The sequence below is a fragment of the Amphiprion ocellaris genome, chromosome 3 (genome assembly GCF_022539595.1).
Source record: "Amphiprion ocellaris isolate individual 3 ecotype Okinawa chromosome 3, ASM2253959v1, whole genome shotgun sequence".
NCBI classification, from domain to species: Eukaryota; Metazoa; Chordata; class Actinopteri; family Pomacentridae; genus Amphiprion; species Amphiprion ocellaris.
In genome coordinates, this window is record NC_072768.1 from 23,289,483 (window position 1) to 23,311,730 (window position 22,248).

General features: G+C 38.0%; 2 protein-coding genes across 2 annotated transcripts in view; both read left to right on the forward strand.

The window, feature by feature from the left end:
• The window catches only part of lrriq1 (leucine-rich repeats and IQ motif containing 1), a 40,554-nt gene extending 36,916 nt beyond the window's left edge, over nt 1–3,638 (forward strand). The window contains exon 26 of the mRNA XM_035957658.2: nt 1,366–3,638. Coding sequence (XP_035813551.2) covers nt 1,366–1,499 — 134 coding nt within the window. The 3' untranslated portion in view covers nt 1,500–3,638. The remainder of the gene's footprint in view (nt 1–1,365) is intronic.
• Nucleotides 3,639–7,009: 3,371 nt separating this feature from the next.
• alx1 (ALX homeobox 1) lies at nt 7,010–15,199 on the forward strand. Its single transcript, XM_023291192.3, has 4 exons — nt 7,010–7,423; nt 7,989–8,293; nt 8,655–8,783; nt 13,941–15,199. Exons 1-4 carry the CDS (start codon nt 7,234–7,236, stop codon nt 14,280–14,282), a joined length of 966 nt encoding a protein of 321 aa, XP_023146960.1. The 5' UTR covers nt 7,010–7,233; the 3' UTR covers nt 14,283–15,199.
• The last annotated feature ends 7,049 nt before the right edge of the window (nt 15,200–22,248 follow it).

Consider the following 22,248-nt stretch of genomic DNA (forward strand, 5'->3'; position numbering starts at 1 on the left):
GTTGCATTGAAATTAGCAACATGTGCAACAAGTTGTGTGTTCTGGTTTTGATTTAGAATGCATCACTGGATAAAAGCCTTTAATAAATTAATTCAGCCACCAAAGCTGGTCCAAAGTTTCTGAAAATAAACACAAAGTACTGTGGTGGTTTATCTTTAAACTATATTACAACAAACCACGAGGAGAGGGAAAAACACAGCGGCAACACTGCGGACACGAGCAAAATCAAAACCTAGAGAGGTGCGATTAGGTATGACTTGTGAGTGGAGGGATATTCTATACAGTGTGCCAGCTGTGCAGACATTTGGAGCTGGGTCAGTACCTGCGTTGCATCCCAGGCCTCCCACCTCAAGAACCCTCCCTGCTGTTTGACTCCCTGTGTGGGGCAGCCGTGGAGACCGCAGACTCTTGAGCTCTACACGTGGAATGCATCATACCCGGTAGAAGCGCTGCCTTTGTTCTGTGTGTTTGAAAGGCTTTGTGCTGATCTCCAGGTGAAATGGAAGCGCCTCTGATAGAGCACACGTTTCTCCTGAGAGAACAAAAACACTAAACTTACCTGCTCACATTTAAGACTTTAGAGTGAGATTTTAATATAATGCTGTCTTGAGGCAAAGATGATTGATGCATAATATTTCCAAACTTGAATACGCTAAAGCCTAATTATTCTGATTTATTACAAAAATAATAAAGTATCAATATTTATCTATCTGTAGTCAGCATAACTTGTATATTCTCAAATTGAACTGTTTTGAAATGATGAGCTCATTCCTTCAAAGTAATGAGGAAAAATTGTTTGTTTTTGGATTTTAACAATTTGCTTGAAATCGGCTTTAAGATTTTTTTACTCAACATAAAATAATATCCTCCAGCTTTGGTATATGGGATTGTGGATTGAACTATGGGAGCAAATTTTCAGATTTTTATATTTAATTTTTCACAAAAGTGATCTGATCAAACTAACATGATGTCTTGTGCTTCATTGTCATGTTAAAAAGTTTAACTTTCATCATTTTTTTGTGAAACATCACATTTTGATTACACCCTTCTTGGAAATTTAGAGAAAAGAAGAACCTGAATTTACAATTTATACCACTATTGTTACAGCTGAGCAGCAGTTTCTTTAAGATCCCTATTTTATGGTATTGATTACTGATAATAAGCTATGTTATCACAGGCTATAAAAAGGGTTGAGAGCACAAAAACACCATAGTTGGTCAACAAAAATGTATGCTTAGCATGAAATATATAACTTCTATAACCCAAATGGTATAAATTACCATTTGAAGCATTTAGTGGATTGATTTCATGTTGGTCATTTTACACATGTAATACTGACACATTCCTCTTCCACTTTGTGTCCAGGGAAAGAAATTCCATCTCCAAAGCGAGTCACGTCTGCTCCGTCAAAAAAGGAGCGCATCTCCTTCCGAGACAACCCTGTCCAGCTGAGCGGCGGCTGGGGCGGAGGCAAGAAGAGAGACAGAGTGTACAAGTAAAACACAAACTCTTCCACAACAGCAGACCTTCTTTCCTGCCCCGATACGTCTCCCTGCAAAACATTTGTGCACTGAACCAGCTCACAGCCACGGTGGATTTTGTTATCATATAGGCATGCTGTCTTGGACAACAGAACAAATTTGACGTATTAAAATATTAAGTCTTACATGTTAAAGGCTATTTCTTCAATGAAAAGCTGGCCTGTTTTATTTTTGTTTTTTTTATCGCCTGCGTTGAATTCTCCCACAGCTGTTCTTTTTAAACTCTGCTGAAAACTCGTGCTCCCTCTTCTGAAAATTAATTAAGACCAATAGGACCTGGCCCAGCCCAAATATCTTCAGGCGGTTCCATTTTGGCCATTCTGCTCAAGTATCACTGCCTGAACTTGATCACAGCCAGCTAGCGCTAAAACACATGGAACAATGTCACAAACCTTGAATAAATGACACGCTTCGTATGCAAATGATGGCAGGAAATACGAACCAGGACCTTTAATACCTATGGATTCATGTTTCTGAGGATGTTAAAATGTTTCCATGCTGATTTAGAAATGGAGTCTTGCTTCTTCCACTTCTTTTGTGCTCTCTTAAGAGTGAACTTTAATAAAGCTAGAAATTTACGTACAGTTTCCCTATTCTGTGATTATATTTAGCTCTTGCTAGGAAGTGGTGAACTTGAAATTACTGCTTTTATGAGCTGGGCACAAACATTGGTGTTAGAATTAGAATGTTGCTTTCTTTATTTTCACTCGTGGATTGTAATAGCCTTGTCTGTGTATTTGAATTTGGGGTAGCTGAGGCGTCCGTCCACAAACACTGCCCCACCAGAGGCAGTGAACCTCAGGCTCGGAGGTTTCTTGCTGGGCCGCTGCCTGAAAATGATAAGTTAATGAATCTGAAAACAAACAGTCAGAGCTTCAGAGTGGCTCCCTGGCAGGAAATGCGTGTCTGTCTGTTTATTTTCCTTCTATCTTTCTCTCACACACGTCTGAGGGGTGTGTTTTGACTGTACGCGAGCTGATGGGGATTTTCGTCGTGTAGAGCAGCGTATGCCAGAGATGTGGTGGTCCTGCTCACTTGGGAATGTTGTGAAACCTAAGAGCACTGTCCTCTGTCAGGGGGGATTCTTCAAGCACCTCGTGGGGGACACAGAGGGGCTGACTTTACATGTCATTACACTGATGATGGATAAGTCAGGTTTCTATTGTACATACAGCATTAACAGTGAGGTACTATACACACACGTCTTGTCACTAGTATCGTCTTATCTGACACCGGTTCAGGCTTTTAGAGTTTTTGTGTGCAACTACTGCTCCTGAAATGATATTGCTAAACCATCGTCCACCAATCTTCATTACATTTGTTTACTTTTTGGGTTTTTGGTTAAATCACATGTAACCTAAGGCATCCAAAATCCATTGCTTGGTGAAATGAGTGCTCCACCACACACTGAGATAAGATGAAGAATGTCCGTCTCAGCGTGAAGTGCCCTGCCAACCTCACCTCAAGTCAGCTAATGCTGTCAAACACAGTCTGTCAGAAGGAGGTTTTGTATCTGGATCTCTCCAAGTGTTGTCTTTTAAATGCATTTAAAAGACCAAAACAGCTTCTTTCCAAGTTTTAGCTGCAAATTATGTGCTTTACATTTTCACTGAGCATTTTGAATGGATGCTGTGCAGGCAGCCATAGCTCTCCTTTCATTTCCATATGTTTAAAAAATAAATGAACTTTTACCAATGTTAATGTGTCATTGCGTGGTAATACACTTTATACAAACCTAATACAAAAAAATAACAGCCTTTCATTGACATTTTCAATTAATAGAAACCAGTAACTGCCAACAAAGATGTCTAAAATACACCAGCATGACATGCAAATGAATAGCTGTGACCAATTACTTTAAACGTGCAAAAATATAAATAGCTATGGTAATTTCTTTTGGTTACACTAGTGCAAAAACAAACAAACAAAAAAAATGCAATGCCGAGGTGTATTGTGGTGAGAACAATGCATGTTATACTGACAGGCAGTAGCATGACATATGCCCTGAAGTTATTATATTTATTATTAAGTGACCAGAAAATTACAAACCGATTAATACAGTAATATAGATTGAAAGTAAACATAAAATTTGATAGTTATTTCACTTTGCAGAGACAAACGGCTTCATTCAAAAGTGGTAATACTAAAGCATGCAACACTGTAGCTGATAAAAAAAAAAAATTGCTGAGCTGGTTTTATTTATTTCTACCTCATGACATGAGTAGGCAGCTCCTTTAGCCAAAGCAAAGAAAAAAGGAAATGGATATAAACTCAGAGGAATGTGCAAGCTCTCCTGGAAATGTGAAACCAACTTATAAAGAAATTGGAAGTAAACTCATGTAACGCAAAACCTCCTCTGTACATGACTCCAGTAAAAGTCAATGCTAATGTTCTGCCCAGAAAGAGAAACTGAAAGATGATGAAGTCATTTGTAAAATAAGATTAAGACGGAGTGCTGACAGCACAAGTCTAACCTGCAGGTATACAGAAGGCATTTATGCAAGTAAGTGCAGACACATGTATGTAGGCATGCATGTACCAATGTATCATTATGTATGAAAATTACAGGCAATGATATCTATTTTTTAAAAGGTGGTTTATATTATGTTTTGTTGTCATTTTTAAATGAAAGTAAATAAGGAGAAGTGCATTTATTTTGGAATTGCAACATATCTAACAAGGGGGACAATGGGGTGAAAAATATTGAAATGACTAATTTTATCCTTTGTATATGGAGCAGAAACTCTTACACATTTGTCTGGTTTGTGTTTAAATGATAAACAGACTTTTCTTAAGCTACTGCATTCAATAATTATTATAAAACAAACAGTTTGTAGTTGATCTGCTTCACCCAGTGATCACAGAGGCTCCTGCTTGTTTTAGTTCAGTCTGTGAAATATACGCTGCCGTTCAAAAGTTTGGGGTCACCCAGACAATTTCACGTTTTCCATGAAAACTCACACTTTCATTCATGTGCTAACATAATTGCACAAGGGTTTTCTAATCATCAATTAGCCTTTCAACACCATTAGCTAACACAATGTAGCATTAGAACACAGGAGTGATGGTTGCTGGAAATGTTCCTCTGTACCCCTATGGAGATATTCCATTAAAAATCATCCATTTCCAGCTAGAATAATCATTTACCACATTAACAATGTCTAGACTGTATTTATGATTAATTTAATGTTATCTTCTCTGAAAAAACTGCTTTTCTTTCAAATATAAGGACATTTCTAAGTGACGATGTGTTGGTTCATCTTGCTCTGATCTCTCCTATTGTTGCTGTATGCTCTGTTAATTTCTAATCTTCTAAATCTTCTTCTTATTGTGTTGTCATCAGAATTTGCTTTAGTCTTATATCAAAGTATTTGGATCCAGCCTGACCTGCCCTGCTGCCCTGGCTGGTTTCACTCACAGGTGACCACGCTGTGTAACATGTTAACATTAGCATCCATGACTTGGTTAAAGTTTGTCAGCGCTCAGGAATGCCTCGCTGCTGGAAAAAAACAAAAGACAAACAAACAAAATGAAAACAAACTTTTAAAGCTCTAATTCGCTCCTTTCGCTTTCTGAGAATTCACTTTCATGAGCCAAATGTTCTGCAGACTCATTCGTAAGCTCCACAAAATTTGTGCTTTTGGGGAAAATAAACTCTGGTCCTTTTTGTGTTTCGTGGCTAGCCAATGTTTGAAGACATTTCAGTGGATTGAATTAGACCCATGCCTGGCTCTGGGCATCATGATGTCATGTTTCTGCCTTCTGAAGTGGCATGTTTTGGCCTCCCAGGCCTCGGTTTGGTGGTGTTGGACTGTGTTCAGTCACATTAAGACTGAAATGACTGCTAATTAGTTCAGTTCTATCATATTTTGACCACGATGAGTGTTATAAGGAACTGGCAGCATGTGCTTTTTTTTTTTTTTTTAAGTGAGTCTGTAGGTCCTTCCAGGTGGCTCACATGACATATTGGCTGCAGCACTTAAAGAATTAGTCTGACTGATCAACCAACAGTGACCAAACCCTCCAACTTATCAGCAGCAGTTATTGTGGCTGGAATTTGGGGCAGAAGACCCACCAAACCACACTGAACTTTTCACATTTTCTCCTCAGCATGAGCCAGCATGCAGGTCATCTTAGAAGCCCAATAAGACACCCCCCTGCTACTTAAGAGCACCTCTATTTATTTTTATTTTTTCTCCTGTGGCACCGTGCGGCCCCAGGTAACTGCCACTGACCCTACAGCGAACCAAAGCTATGCACGGTGAGCGTTGCAGGTGGTGTGGCTCTGGGTGGAGGCGAGGAGGTGGAGATGGGTAACGGAATTCCTCCAGTGAGGAGAAATAGAAGAACGTCCTTTCGAGAAAAAAAAAAAAACTCCCTGCAGAGTGTCTGCTCCTGGGTTCAATGAGACTTTGCTGGATGGGGAGGATGCTTGGTGTTTAATTCCAGAAAAAATAAGTCAATATTTCTTATATGTCAAATATTAACCAGAATTTAGTTATTCATGCTGTAGGATAAATTCAAAGAGTTCAGATAAATACTTTTTCACTAAGCAAAAGGCGGCGGTCCTGTTTTATTTAGCCGCATGTTCAGGCTTTTATTTTGTCATCATTTTTAATTTATTTTTTGTGTGAAAAAGTCTGACTGCGCAATTCGTGAATAGATTCAACAATAAAAATAAAAAACTGCGCATTGACTGCAGCTCCTTCGTGCAACTCAAAATATGATTCATAGTTTGCAACATGCATGGTGTAAAAAAAATAAAAAATCTGTGTGGCAAAAATATTCACGTTTAAAAATGTCTATTTTTTTAAAAAAATCCTATTTAGATTGGGATTTAAGTCTGGAATGTGCGTCTGTAATTTAGGAGAACCTCCTAAATAAGGAGAAAAGAAAGAGAAAAGATTCGAATAATTTTCCAAAAATATGCGTCAGACAAACGAAACACATTGTCTGTCTTCGTGTGTTACAGTTAAGACAACATTTATATTCCTTTCTTGACAAATTTGTAAATCTATGACCTCTATAGGCTTAAAATTGTAGCTTTGGAAGTATGCCGTAGCAGCTGTTACAATTATTAGTTGTTTTTTTTTTTTAAAGAGGCAAAATTCTGTTTGCTTAACCTAGATCTCGAAATAAAATAAGATTATGTTTATTTTCCTGCATTTTTTAAGTCAATTCAAGTAGATTTCGCTGTTGATTTTATTCCACTGCCTGCAGGTTAATACAAACTAAATTAAATTAACAGCAGAGACCAACGACCTGTTTCAGCATCCAGAGACTCCAATTAAATCCCATTTCCAGTTGCAACTTGTAGCTTTACTGCAGATAAATCATTGCCTCATTTTGGTTGCGTAAACACGCCGTAAATTACAGTCACTTTTGATTGTTTCCTCGGATCTCCAATCACTTGAAGCTGCTGTTTGGTTTGGATTCGGGGCGTGGGAGGAGTTGGGTGCTGCTCCATATTCAGAGAGGAGGGGTGCTCTGCGAGGATCTCATTCTCTTTGGGGCTATAAAGACGTTGTGTGCCTTCAAGACAGAGCAAATTAACTCCATTGGCGAATTATTGCATTACAAGACATCTCTTCGCTCATCGGTGCGCGACGGCGATTAGTTTCTTTCTTTTCTTTTTTCTTTTTCTTTTTTTTTATGGTGACATTTGATTAGAGCGAGCGAGTTTTCGGCGAAGATGATGGAGTACATGGAGGAGAAGTTCGCCTTGAAAAGCCAAGCCATGAAGGCCAGCGATTACTACATGGACCAAGTCATGGAGAGCCTGGACAGCGCGCAGTACTTCACCAAGTCTTCCCCCAAATGCGTGCAGGCCTTCGGGCTGCAGAGCGCCGAGCACCGCTCCTCGCCCTGCGGAGACCAGAACGGTGAGTGGAGGCTGTTTGGAAAACTGTTTGCGCACTTTTGGTGGAGTTGCTGTGCATGTGTGTGCGAGTTGAGGAAGAAAGAAAAGCTGAACATTTATCGAAAATTCAACATCTTTGAAAAAGTGTTCAGTTATTCCCATTAATTTTGTAATTGTTTTTGACTTTCGCTTTTTTAAATAAATACAAAAAAAAAATCTCGGACAGTTAATGTAATATGATTATATACACAACCAGTCAATAGTTTGGACACACCTTCTCATTCAGTGCTTTTTTAAATTTATTTGTATTATTCTCTACATTGTAGATTAGTACTGAAAATTAATACCTGTTTTGTTTACAATATAATTCATGTGTTCTTTTATATTTTATTATTTTGATGTCTTCAGTATTAATCTACAATATATAAAATAATAAAACAAAAGCCATTGAGTGAGAAGGTGTGTCCAAACTTTTGACTGGTAGTGTGTATTATATTATTCGTATTTTAATTTTTAAGCGGATTAGAGTCCAGTGGCGCAACAAGTGCAACACTCACTGCTGTTCATTTGTCTCTTCTTCCTTCCAGCCAGTTACGGTGTGCCAAAAACGGACGACGACACTTTGCACTCGGACCTCGGCAGGTCCATGGACAATTGTTGCACTCTGCGGGCGTCTCCCGTGACAACCGGACAGGAGAAAACGGATTTGGACGACATGGGAGACAAGTGCGACAGCAACGTGTCCAGCAGCAAGAAGAGGAGACACCGGACGACCTTCACCAGCGCGCAGCTGGAAGAGCTGGAAAAAGTGTTTCAGAAAACTCACTATCCAGATGTTTATGTGAGGGAACAGCTGGCCATGAGGACGGAATTAACAGAGGCGAGAGTGCAGGTATAGTTTATCACCAGCCTCATATTTTGAAGTTTCACTAGAACGCCATAAATAATAAAATAAGGGCGTTTTAGCGATAAAATATAGACGCGGAGGAGCAGGCTGCTGTGCGTAAAAATCCACATTAATGCGCATTTATAGAAATACACCACAAAATGTATTGAATATTCAAAATAAATTTCACAGCTTTAGATACGTTTTTTCTCATTTCACATTTTATTTAGATTTGAAGCTGCTGCAGTTCTTTTCTTTAAAAAAAAGTCCCAATATCTCCTGCTTTTGAATTCAAATCCGTTTGAATATTTGTGGAAAAACTAACCAGACTATTCTGTTCTGTTTTGCACCATTTTCTCCATTTTAGGTGTGGTTTCAGAACAGAAGAGCAAAGTGGAGGAAAAGAGAGCGCTACGGACAGATCCAACAAGCCAAAACTCACTTCGCGGCCACCTACGATTTATCCGTGTTACCGAGGACGGACAGCTACACTCAGGCAAGTTGTGCTCAAAACGTTTTCATAATCAGCGTTAAAAGAAGCTCTGCTGGGAATATGGAGCTGTTTGTCAGCTGCGCTGATTGGACGCAGGCCGTGCGTAATGCTCTACGGCCTGTCAGATTCCCGATTCTCTCTCAGTCCGCTCTTCTAAAATACTCCATTCATATAAGTCGGGACAAATTGCATGAAGCAGTCCCCTGCCATTCCTGCTCTATTAATCACACATTATGAAAGCCATCTTCAGATAAGAGGCTGGACACTGATTAGAGCCTCTGCGAGGTGTCATGGCGGGATTAATGGCCTTATATCACATTTCATGTTGGCTGAACATTTATCTTGCTGTGCGGACAGAGGTCAGGTACAAGATGAGGTGAGAGGAGAGGCGGGATGTCAGTTTGTCCTTTTGGTAGGTGTTCCCTATCACAAACTGAGCTTGGGCCTCCGAGTGTTGCTCTGAGAGGGAAATACACTGTAAAAAAAAAAATTAAAGTGAACAACTGTCAAACCATGACAGTAAAAATGTGTAAACTCTAAAACAGTTTGATGCAGTTTGTATTACACTGAATCACCATAAATGCAGGATGTAAACGGTATTTTAAAAAAAAAAATTCTCAGGAAAAAAATACATTTCTCTACTCTTGCACACTTATTTAAAGGAAAAATGCAAATCAATACTGTAATTTTTGCATTTATTTCTCAAAAGAATGCATTTTTTTCACAATTAGATGTACATATTGTTGTGATGATGTATTTGATCTAAAAAATGCAGTTTGTCCAGTCAAATTGATGTACTTTTGTGTTAATAACGAATATGCTTCATTGTTTATGACAGCTATTATTGTGTCATAGCTAAAAATACGTATATTTAATGTTAAATATGCAAACTGTTGTGCTGATAATGGGAAAAAAGCTGTCATATTTAGAATAGGTTACACAAACTTTATTTTATAGGCTATTTTCATGTGAATTTTCAGGTTTATAGGGGTTAAAATGGTTTTTTTACAGTAAAATATGGAATGAAACACTTTTTAAAAAATTTTTTTTACCGGAAATGAAGAAAATGTTTCCCCATAACTTTCCAGCAGCATTCATGGCAACCACTGCGGCCGGAACTTTACTGTAATTTTTATTTTTTTTACAGTGTGAGATGGAAATACACTTAAAAAGTTCATAAATTTTACAGTGAAAATGTCCAACCATGACAGTAAAAATCTCCAAAACAGTTTGATACCGTTTATATAACACTGAACCACAGTAAATAATAATCACAGTAAGTAATAATTATCAGGATTTTTTTTTTAGGTTTTTTCTCTTGAAAAAATACATTTCCCTTCTCTTGTAGAGTTTTTAATGGAAAAATGCAGTAACGACAACATTCAATATTGTAATTTTTGCATCAATTTCTCGAAAAGTATAAAATTTTGTCCCAGTTAAATGGACCCAGTGAAAACAGAAGCATGCTGTAATATTCATGAGTAACATGGTGATTTTTGCATTTATTTCATTAAAAAAAAACTGTTTGTTTCCAGTCAAATTAATAAATGTTTTAATATTTATGATAGCCACAGTTTTTGCATATATGTCAAAAATACTTATATTAAATGTTAAATACACTAACTGTTGTGCTGACAATAGAAAAATGCTGTAATATTTACAATAGGTCACACAAACTTTTATTTATATGCTATTTTCACATACATTTTCAAGTAAAATTTATTTTTTTAAAAAAGTTAGAACTTATAAAAGTTATACCTTTTTTAACAGTAAAATAAGGAATGAAGCACATTTTTTTAAAACCGTAAAATCAATAATATCAATACATTTCTTTAAACGATTCTATGTTAGCTCTCTGGCAACCACAGTTTTTTTTTTTTTACAGTCTATGCAGGTGGCATCTGCTCTGATGGGTTTGCGTTCACATTCTGACCTTAAAGAAAGCAGCTGATGTGTTGAGGTAAAATAAAGTAGAAAAGTAGAGTCCCAGCTCTGCTATACTCTGGCCTCAGACCAGGTCAGAAATCTGCTGGACAGTCTCACGTTTTCCTCGCACATGTTTCTGATAGACTCCCCTGGACAGCAGCCATGCATGCCCGTCCATACAGCTGATCCCGATTACCGTCATTAGATGGTCCATCCTATTTGAAACCGTGTTGACACTGGCTGTGTTTGTCTCCCTAAACGCACTGGACAGCGACGGAAGTCTTGTGGCTTTTAAAGAATTGGGTTTTTCTTTTGTTGACTGTGAAGTTTTGGAAATTGTTCTTGCTTTTTGGGCAAAAATGGAAGTCCTGCTTATCAATGGCACATGTGGTCAACAGGGTTCTGTTAGGAAACATCTGACTGACCGAGCCGATCCTTCCGCCACAACCGCATTTTTATGCTACAAAGGAAGTTTATCTGACTGCGAATGTGGACTTTCAGTCTTTACCAAACCGCAACGGGTTTGTGGGATTTGTCATCATTTTCTGATGGCCATTCTTCAGCAAAAGGTTCAGCTTTTACACTTTTACAATGCTTTGAATTTCCTAAAGAGGAAGACACGTCTCTCTTGAGATGCAGACGAGCATGACTGGGCAAAACCCTGATCCCATCTATTATAGCAACCCTTAAGAAAAGGGTAAGCTGATCTGGACAGAGTGAAAAGGACATTTATACGTTGAACAGTGCTTTTTTAGAGTGTGTGTTTTTGTACTGTCCTGTAAATGTAAATCAAGGGGAATGGTGCTGTGAAATAGAATTTCCCCACAATCAAGCCTACATTTAAGTCTTATTGATATCACATTTATGGAACTATTTCAATGCATGAATTTAAATTTTAAACTTTTTCTGGAAGCTGTAGCTTTAGTGACACTTTTCAGTGACTCGAATTTGACAGTTAAGGAACAAATGAATCGAATGCTGCTTATTTACACTGACTTGTCCTCCCAGTTTCTTTATAATCACGGCAAGTGCATGTAACCAAATGAGCAAAGTTGGCTGAATGTGATCGAGCCTTCAGTGAAGTCTGTGCTTTAAGTTAAAGGCAGGCTGCTACTGTGTCTGATCAGCTGGGTGTTCATGTCCTCTCTGCCCTGTCTGTTCGAAGAAAATGACAACTGTCTTATGATGAATTTTGATGATATTTAAACTCTAGCAAAAAAAAAAAAGACAAGCCCCACATCTTTGGAATTATCTGTATTCATGTTTGAACAAAACAAAGCTATTTCTCTCATATACTGCCTTGTCCAGGGTGTCTACACACACACACACACACACACACACACACACACACACACACACACACACACACACACACACACACACACACACACACACACACACACACACACACACACACACACACACACACACACACACACACACACACACACACACACACACACACACACACACCACTGTCACATGTTTTCATAGCAGGGACTATTCTGTAAAAAGCAGTTCCAGTAAAACAGTCTTCATAAAAAGACATAATACAGAAAAACGAAATGCATTTTTGCCCGTTTATTTAAACATACCATTACATTATAACTATCGTTGCCAAGCTATGCTCGCACTGCTCAGAGGTGTTTTCTAGGTATGTAGCTTTTATTTTTGTCACTCTTTTTTCCCCATTGGTAACTCCCATATAGTTTCCCAGTGGTGTAGTTAAGTTGCAACAGAGAACTGTGTGTGCAGACGACAGAATAAATATTGTTCAGAAATTTCAGTTTTTTATTTTCAATGCAGTATGGATAACTTGCTACCTTCTTGCTTTTTCTTGTGCGATTGTGTTTTTGATTAAGCAAATTTCATCTACAGCCACCAGAACGTAGCCTATGCATTATTTTTTTTTTTTAAATTTTGTGTCTTGAGCACATTTATACTGAGTGACAAAATTATCTCAGCTCAGAAGGTCAACAGTTATAGGTGTATAACTAGATTTAATGCCCTGCAGATTAAAGTGCCTGCACTCTGCATACAGTTTGCATGAACTACCAGTAATAGTGCTTCAGGCTGCATCAGCACTTGGTGTCATATTTATGTGTTGGCCTGTATTTATCCTTCTTTCCTGATTCAACTTTGTACTTCACAGACAAAATGTGCACATATTTGTACATGGAATATTATTAGTCCATTAAAACTAACTGGGTAGCTTGTGTTCCAGTGATGTCCTCATGTAATTAAATTCATTCTCCTCCAGTATCTCAACTGTTTTAAACACTCTTTTATCCCTTTCTCAGTCAAGCTCATTACTGAGCAGTTAGGTGTAGCTACCACAAGGAGGTAATTAAATGTTGTGTATGTAGGGATGTATGGATGCACACTGCCGTTCAAAAGTTCAAAGGCAATTTCCGTGAAAACTCACACTGTTATTCATGTGCTAACGTAATTGCACAAGGGTTTTCTAATCATCAATTAGCCTTTCAACGCGATATAGAGTCCCCAACTGCAAACGCAACCATTTTATGAATTCATTTGCTCCATCAAATTCCTAAACAGTGCTGCTTGAGACCAAAGATTTTCATGGTGCTTATACTATGGTGATTTTGTAGCATGTTTTTTTTTGTATGTATGTGTTATGTGTAATGTCTTGGGATATGTGCAATACTGGTATGTAATTGTCGTTGAGATGGCATTGTTTGTTGTCATTGTGGCTGTTGGGGCATTTATGGCACAGTTGCTGAGTCCAAGACAAATTTCCCCAAGTGGGACAATAAAGTATATTGTATTGTATTGTAACACCATTAGCTAATACATTGTACTATTAGAATACAGGACTGATGGTTGCTGGAAATGTTCCTCTGTACCTCTATGTAGATATTCCATTAAAAATCAGCCATTTATAGCTAGAATAGTCATTTACCACATCAACAATGTCTAAACTGTATTTCTGATTCATTTAATGTTATCTTCACTGAAAAACTGCTTTTCTTTGAAAAATAAGGACATTTCTAAGTGACCCCAAACTTTTGAACGGTAGTGAATGTATGGGGGTATGTGTGTATTTTTAGCTTTTTATATTATTTTAACTTATTTATTTGTCTACGTTCATATGTTACATATTTTATGTGTTGTGTTGCAGTGCAGCTTGCTTTTTCCCTTTGCCCAATACAAATTTCTCGCACAGGAGACAATGAGGTGAACTTTGAATCCAACTCTGTCTTTACCCAACAGATCCCCAACAACCTGTGGCCGAGTCCGGCTCCTGGTGGCTCCGTGGTCTCTTCCTGCATGCTGCCCAGAGGTTCTCCTCCCTGCGTCACGTCCTACTCACACTCCCCTCGCTCGGCTGCCGGTGCTGCTGACCACGGCTATGTGGGCTTCCCTAATCAGCAGAACCAGTTTGGCCACGTCTCCCTCAACAACTTCTTCAGCGCGGATTCCCTCCTCACGCCGGCCGCTAACAGCCACCCGGCCTTCGAGACCAAGCCTGAGTTTGAGAGGCGCTCATCCAGCATCGCCGTGCTGCGCATGAAGGCCAAGGAGCACACAGCCAACATCTCCTGGGCCATGTGATCAGGGTTCCTGTGTATGTCTGGAAAGACGGGATAATGAATGAGAAATCATTTTTAGAGTTTCCAGTTTTTACAAAATGTGTGATTTCCCTGAAGAGTCTAACATCATACCCAGAAAAAGCTGTTTGTCACTCACAGTGAAGATCTAACAACATTTTTTTTGTCCTGCTCTTTAGATCTACACCAAACTCTGACCAAAATTTTATCTGCTGAGCTGAACAAATAGGTGTGTTATATAATAATGGACCAGGATTTATGGTTTTGTGCATATTTGAATAGTAGCAAGTCAACAAACTGAAGCTGGGAGCAAAAAAAATGGAATAGCCAAGATGTGAAAATCAGCTGTGGTTGAAGTGGGAGGCCCTAATATAGTCAAGCAATATATTCACATCATTCAGAGTTTCAGGGTAATTTCTGTCATTTCTTTAGTCTACTAAATATTGTCCTCTGTGGTCAGAAGAGACGTTTCATGAACCCTCCTGATCTGTGGTGGTGAGAGCTGTGATGTGCATGGCCTCTCTTTGCTGTTGGATGTTGGGGAGTAAAGAAGTGAGACAGTGAAGCAGTAAAAACTAAAGGCTCCAGTGGGATTCGATCCCAGTGTGGACTCATGTGGATCCTGAGGGAGGGGTCCCAAACCACTTCAGTATTCCATAGCACTGTGAATAAGCTTTCTGTACCTGCGTTTTTAATCCTCCTCCCTCGTTCTGGCTCAGGACTGAAGATGAGCAGGGCGGAGAAAAGTGACTTGACGTACTAACGTGTCTGTGTGCTTTGCAGCAAAGCTTTGTAATCTCTTTTCATTCTGCCTTTGTTCTGTGTCACAGCTACACAACGCAGGCAAAGGAGGCAGGTTATGAAAGTGTGTTTGTGTTACAAATTTATCTGGTGGAAGTATAATAAATGAATGTCAATTGACCCTGGTGTGACTGCGCTTTTTTTGAAGGATTAGATTAAAGGTCAGGGAGCTGAAATTTAGTTTCTTATTGTCAACAAACAGACCCAAACCTGCAGTGAATTGCTTGTATTGTTTCTGTATCCAAAACTCCATCCTGTGTACTTTATTCCTCTGTGGCGTGGAAACTTATTGTCATCACAAGAGTATTAAACACATCAGTGTACCATTTATCTATCATTATGATCAACATTGGCACTGTAATTTTTTTCTTGAGTCTATTCCATGTAGAGCACCACGTGTATTAATGTGCCGCCGAGTATTTCCAGCAAATATGTAATTTACTCTGGTTTGAGAAATTGCTGCTGAAAACAGCCGAGGCCAGCTGTTAAAGGAAATTACTTGTTAAAAATTAAACTTGCTATTTTTAGACAGTTTTTTGAAGATTTTCATCTTCAGTAGGAATCAGTGGGATTGGAGCTGATTGCCTCAGACAGTTAAAAAATGTTGGACCTAGTGAGAGGCGGACCGATGCAGTGTTGCTGCACTTTTGTCAAATTGGTTGTTAACAAGAAAAATGTGGAAGACTGCTAACTACATCTTACAAGACAGTTCAAATCCTATATTTCCAACATTTTATCAACGCCATGTATGCATGAAAAAGGATTAATTTACTTAAATGCTTCTGTATTTGAATAACACACATGTTTAATAGATATTTTGTGGCTTGTGAGGTATAACTGTCCTCCGTTACAAGGGTTTAATTACAGTCAGTTCCAGTGACACCACACAAGACTGTATTGTTTGTAGGTGTGAATGTGAGTGTGATTGTTTGTCTCTCTGTGTAGTCCTGTGATAGACTGATGACCTGTCCAGGGTGTCCCCTGCCTTCACCCTAAGTCAGCTGGGATAGACTCCAGCCCCCCATGACTCTAATAAGGATTAAGAGTTCTATAGATAATGGATGGATAGACTTTTGTGTTTTCTGCATTTTGTGGCTTGTGGGGTATAACTGTCCTCTGTTACAAGGATTTAATTACAATCAATTCCAGTTACACCACACAAGACTGTATGCTGTCGGGCTGCAGCAAAGCCTTATTTTTTTGCTGCTTAATTATTTATCTGTTGATTGTCTAACCTGACAAAATGTCTGAAAACTTAAGAATATCCCCTACGTTCTGCTGATTCATTTTAAAATTTTTTAAATAAAAAAAAAAAAAAAAATACAATAAAACCTTTTGGTTTTTGAAGCTGAAACCAGCATTTTTGAATGTAACTTCTGTCACTGCTTGATTAATCAGTGCATCATATTAGCACCATACCATATTACTGTAAGGGGAAAAGCTGGAGGGTTTTTTTTGTTTGGTTGTTGAAAAACCATGACTAGCCATCAGTCTGTCTCTGTTTTCTCACTGACAGCTCTAAGTCCACTGCATCCTACTGAACATGTACAACTTGAAAAACAGGTTACAAACCTAGTAAGTTTGTCTAAAATAAGGTAAATGTAATAGTGCATGTAGTCAGAACTGTTTTTAGCGGTGGAATAAAACAGATTTTAGTTGTAGTATCTCAGACAGCAGGACAGCGTAAACGATAGACTAAAAATAAACTACACTTCCTATGTTCATGGTAATGTAGAGACCTATTTCCTGGTGATGAGGTGCAGCTCACTGATGTGTTTTAAATAGTTTGCAATGACAGCAGCGTAGCTCTATGGCAGAAAGGAATAAAATGTATCAGACTATGCAGAGACGATACTTGTGAGAAGACATTCATTTCTGGACTCTGGCTCTTATCCAGCTTGTTTGTATCTACTCTCAGATGTACGCCGCTTTGGATAAAAGCATTTGCCAAATGAAATTGTAGAAATGTAGATCTGCTGACAACAAGAGAAATGTAGAGTGAACCCAACCTCACCTTATAAGCTCCATCCAAAATCAGCCCCCACCCTTGTAGTGTGGAAACATCAGCTCATTAAACTCACTTAATCTCTTTATTCATCAATAGTAGTCGTTTCCACGAGGCCCCGACACTACATCTTCCTGTAAAACACACAGTCCTTGTCCTTTAATCTATCACACTGTCAAATAATTGGGAGCATGTCTCTTCCTCCTCTGTTTCCTCACTGACATCATCCTTTTGTTTTGCTCTGAGATCACAGTCGGCAGTGGAGAGCCTTTTTTTAAGGGAAACCCTGTCTATAGGAACAGTGGGCTTGATTTAATTAGGACGGTAACTTGTGTCAGATGCTTCGGTTTGGACACAAGTTTGTTTCTTTGGGGTACTTCCTGGTCGCTGCCATTCAAAAGTACAAAACCAAAAGCTTTATCTGCACGCATCATAACACAGAGGCTTTGATCCTGAAGCATGCAGAGAAACAGTGGAGGATGTGTTCCATAATGTTGCAGTGAAGCCTTCCTTAGTGTGGACATTAAACACAGAGAAACCCTATGCTCACAGCATCATATTTGCATATACTGCAATATGATATTTGATATCTCTTTGTAATTATATATTACATATCATTGACTTGGACAATGAGTAATATTTAGTTTTTAGTCTTCTGATTCCTCACAACATCCATCCATCCATTATCTATACACCGCTTTATACTCATTATGGACGCAGGGAGGGCTGGAGTCTATCCCAGCTGGCTAGGGGCGAAGGCAGGGGACACCCTGGACAGGTCACCACAAATACAGACAAACAATCACACTCACGGGCAATTTAGAATAATCAATAAACCTCTGCATGTTTTTGGACTGTGGGAGGAAGCTGGAGTTCCCAGAGAAAACCCACACATGCACTGGGAGAACATGCAAATTCCGTGCAGAAAGATCCCGGGAATGCCGAGATGTGAACCAGGGATCTTCTAGCTTCAAGGCAAAAGTGCTGACTACCAAGCCACTGTGTAGCCCCTCCTCGTAATATACTCTTTAAATATGACTTGAAGTCCATAATTCTTGTCCATGTTCTCTTCATGTTCCCTACATTGCACAGACATTTAATACATTTAAAGGACAGTTTAAACAGTTTTATTTTGTCATATTAAAATATTTCTATTTTCTCAAAAAATTTTATTTTGTAACAGTGAGATCTGTTCAGATACTTTGCTTCTTTTCCCCACTTTGTCACTAAAAATAAAACTCTGATTTAAATACCCACACACATATGGACATCCATCAGCTTACCTCCGGGATATTTATTTCCCTCTGCCTTTATTGCATCCACCCATCCATTACTCTTCCTAACCTCATACAGTTTGCTTGTTATTGGCTGCCAGATTTTTCATTTAATGAGCAAACGGTGTGTGCAAGCCCCAGTTATTCTGCAGGCCGCTGCTGCATGAAGTAATAGAGCCTCACAAAACCTCTCAGGTTGGATGAACAACTTTTGGATCTGTGTGAACCGATATGTTTTTTTTTTTCATTTAAAGACCCCCTCCAGTGAAAATTAAGTTTTTTTTCTTTTGTAACATGTCCATATGGTGTCTTTTGCATTCTATAAGATGCATCCTGAGTGAAATTAGCAGCTAAAATCATGTATGAGCAGATTATGTGATGTAGAATTCCATACAAATCATTTTAAGTGAGGAATAGATTATTTTCATGGACAGAAAAGTTAGTAGTTGTCTATGTTACAAGTGTAGGGGTTGTTCAAGTGAGGACATGCTTGGAACATATATACAGTCCCTGAAATGAAGCTCATTTTAGTGACTGTGAAAATAAATCTGCAAATCTGTAGCTGTATCCTTCAGTGATATAATGTATACATACAAATAGAGTGGTCCAAGGTTCAATGAAAAGTGGATTTTTTTTCTAGATCAGAGTTCCTTTTTTTCCCCAGCCCTGTGGTTCTGTGGTTCCACCCACTGACCCACCTTATCCATTGACATGGTTTCCTCCACCTCTGCCTCTGATGAACATGCCTGTAACCAATGTTCCCTGTAATTTTTCATGAGTCTGAGCAAACACACAAACTCCCTGAGTGTCCCTTGGACCACTGTGAGCAACATCAGACGTGTGCACTGTGGTCACACCAGCATCACATCCATTCAAGTTACATGGTTCATTAAAAGAATCAAATTACAGCATTTACATTTCTGTTAAAACACTTTGTCAACAGGAGCCAGTTGAAGGCTGCAGTGATTTTAGTGACACTACAATGTATAAGAGTGAAGTTATTGAATATTTGTCTCTCTTTACTGTTGCAGCGGTTTTGCAAATTGCAGACGGACCCTGTTCACTCCATAGACACCAATGTTATTCCTGTAGCTTGAAAGACAGCTACTTTTGATAAAACTGGGCTTGTAGCACATTGTCTGCCTTGCAACAATGGGAAAGAGGCACCGTTTATGTTTTGACAACCTATATCTAATGAGTTATTGATGCTGGAAGTGTGAATCTGTGAATATCTTTCCAACTTTACTGAACTTGGGGCCACTACCACCTAAGGAGTGATATATTTAATTTTGAAAAAAGCACTTAGCCATACTTAAAGCTTTAAGTGCTTTATTAACACGGAACTAAAAGTTTTGTATTGTTTTATTATCACAGGTTCTGTCTGAAAAGAGGTGGCATCATTTTAAACAGTGAAATCAAACTAATAAAATGTAATGACCAACCAGTGAACAATACTGGATTCTGCAAAAACATAACTTTTTTTAATCTAAATCTTATCTTAACACAGTTAATGTATTAACTTATTTATGTGTGTATGCATGTATTTATTGATTTATTTAGTACTGTTAACATATCAGAGTTCTGAGTGAATTTTTCTTAAGATAGGCAAAGGCCATTTATTGATTACATATAGGCTGTTAAATGTTTATTAAAAACTAAAAAGCATTTAAAAAAAACAACTTAGGCATTTATTGAGTCACTAAAATACTGTAGAGTACAGACCACATCAGCATGATTATAAGCATCCTGTGGTAAATTAACAACCAGATACTGATGTCTCTCACCATATGGACTTCAGGAGATGACTGGGGGATGATAAACTGTGACCTACTGGTTGGATTCTCTCTGTTCTCATGTTTCTTACATGTTTGTCCCCTGACAGCCGGGTCGTAATGTTTTTTGAGCAACACACCATACTATGACATTTTTACAATGATGGTTCTACTATGGAACCAGTTTGACATGTTCAGGTGTTCTTTGTGTGAAAACTCAGAGATTTCAGGTATCAGAAGGTGGTTTTCAACTTTCTTTGTTAACTTTCTGCCTCAACTTTAAACTAAATTTCCTTCACTAACCCAGCCCTCTGGACTTCCAGGAAGCTGTGTTCCTATTGGCTGTCCAGGTGGCTGCTTGGTGTTATCAGGAACACCTGAGCAGCTCAGTGTCTTCCTGCTTTATTTAGCTGCAGACAAACATTTCCTCTGCTTCTGTTCACCACTGAACTGGGTTTGGCTCCATTGCTTTAGTTTGTTGTTTAGGCGTTGGCTTGAAGCTTCCAGCAGTAAAATCATCTTTAATGTGTTTCTTGGTGTGTTTTAGGGCTTTGTACTGGATAGTTGTCTTGGTAAATGTGGTTCTTTAGCCACAGTTAGCACATGGTACTAATGTGTGCAGTGATTAGTGGATTTGGTACAGCTGAGTTGTGTCTTTATCTTGGCTGTAGTGAGTCTTTAGAGGTTTTTGGTCAGACACATTCTGTATTCTTGTTTGTGAACCAACGTTGGTTGTCCAGAAGGTAAGAGTTCCTGTCCTGATTCTCTGTTCTCAGAGGTTCTTTGGTAGGCTGCAGGAGACTTTAGCGTTTGGGTTGTGCTAGTTTGGTTTTTGTATGGTTTCATTTGGACGACTATCTTGAGGCCCCTCCATGTGGTTTAGTGAGGTTTTCTGCAACAGTTCTACAAAGCAACCTGCAGCAGAAGAGACTTTGAGAGTTTTTAGGAAGTTCTGGAGACCAGACTTTAGAGCAGCAGAACCATTTGTCAGCAGTTTGAGCAGGAGAAAGTGAGCTTCAGAGTAGAAATGAGACGGAAAGCTTCTTGACCCGTGTGGTGAGGTCCTGTACCAAGAGTTTGAGCAGGTTGTGAAGAGTCTGTAGTTCTTTGGTCTGAAAGCACAAGAAGAGTTGACTCATTAAAGGAGAAAACAGGAGATATTGTTGGTTCTTCTGTTGCTCTGCAGTTTCCTTAGACTGAATATTAAGTTTATATTTTAAATGATTTCCCATGTGAGCCCAAGAAGACTTCAATAAACTCCCTCCATCCCCTGGACACAACATATTTTATTACCATGTTAAATCTTTTTTGTTTGTTTTTGAGTTTTAATCATAGTTTTAATATAGTTTTTTCTCTTTGCTTGTTTAGTTTTGTCATCTGTGTAAAAGGTGCTAAACAAATAAAGTTGAACTGATAAACTGAATAATTGACTAACTCATGATTGTGACAACAAAAGTATTTTCATTGTGATTTAAGGGTTTGTTTCATTTTCAAGGTTGGGGCTAAAATCTTGACAGAAAAAAAAGATTAAAGAAATAAACTACAGTAAAAAAGCAATTGAATCAAAGGAAAAAAAACATTTTATATATAAAAATTAAACATTAAATGCAATTAAATTATATTAGACAAAATATTTAATTAGATAATTAAACAGACGATACAAAGCATGTAAATATGAAATGAAACAAAATTTTTAAACAAAAATATTAAACATTAAAGATGAAATATTTTAGATAATTAAACATTTAAAAAACACTATTAAACAAGAATATTACACATTTAGAAAAATACAAAACATTTAATTAGATTATAAAACCTTTAAAAGTCAAAACATTTAATTAAAAAATTAAATTAATTAGAAAATTAAATCTTAAAGACAATAAAACTTTAAATAGGAATTAAACAGAAAATACAATGAAGCATTAAAAAAGAAAATTAAACATTAAAAAGTGGTAAGACATTTAAAAAGAAAAACCTTAAAGATTTAATCGAAAAATTAAACATTGGGAAAGAAAAGGAAATTTTTCAAACAAGCCAATAAAACATTTGAAAAAACAACAATAAAACATTAAAAAGACAAAACATTTCAAAATCAGATCAGACATTAAAACAGAATAA

Coding starts and splice junctions, on each gene's coding strand:
- alx1 (XM_023291192.3), top strand. CDS start 7,234: ATGATGGAGTACATGGAGGAGAAGTTCGCCTTGAAAAGCCAAGCCATG. Junction 8,294..8,654: donor TAACAGAGGCGAGAGTGCAG/GTATAGTTTATC, acceptor TCTCCATTTTAG/GTGTGGTTTCAGAACAGAAG. Junction 8,784..13,940: donor GGACGGACAGCTACACTCAG/GCAAGTTGTGCT, acceptor TTTACCCAACAG/ATCCCCAACAACCTGTGGCC.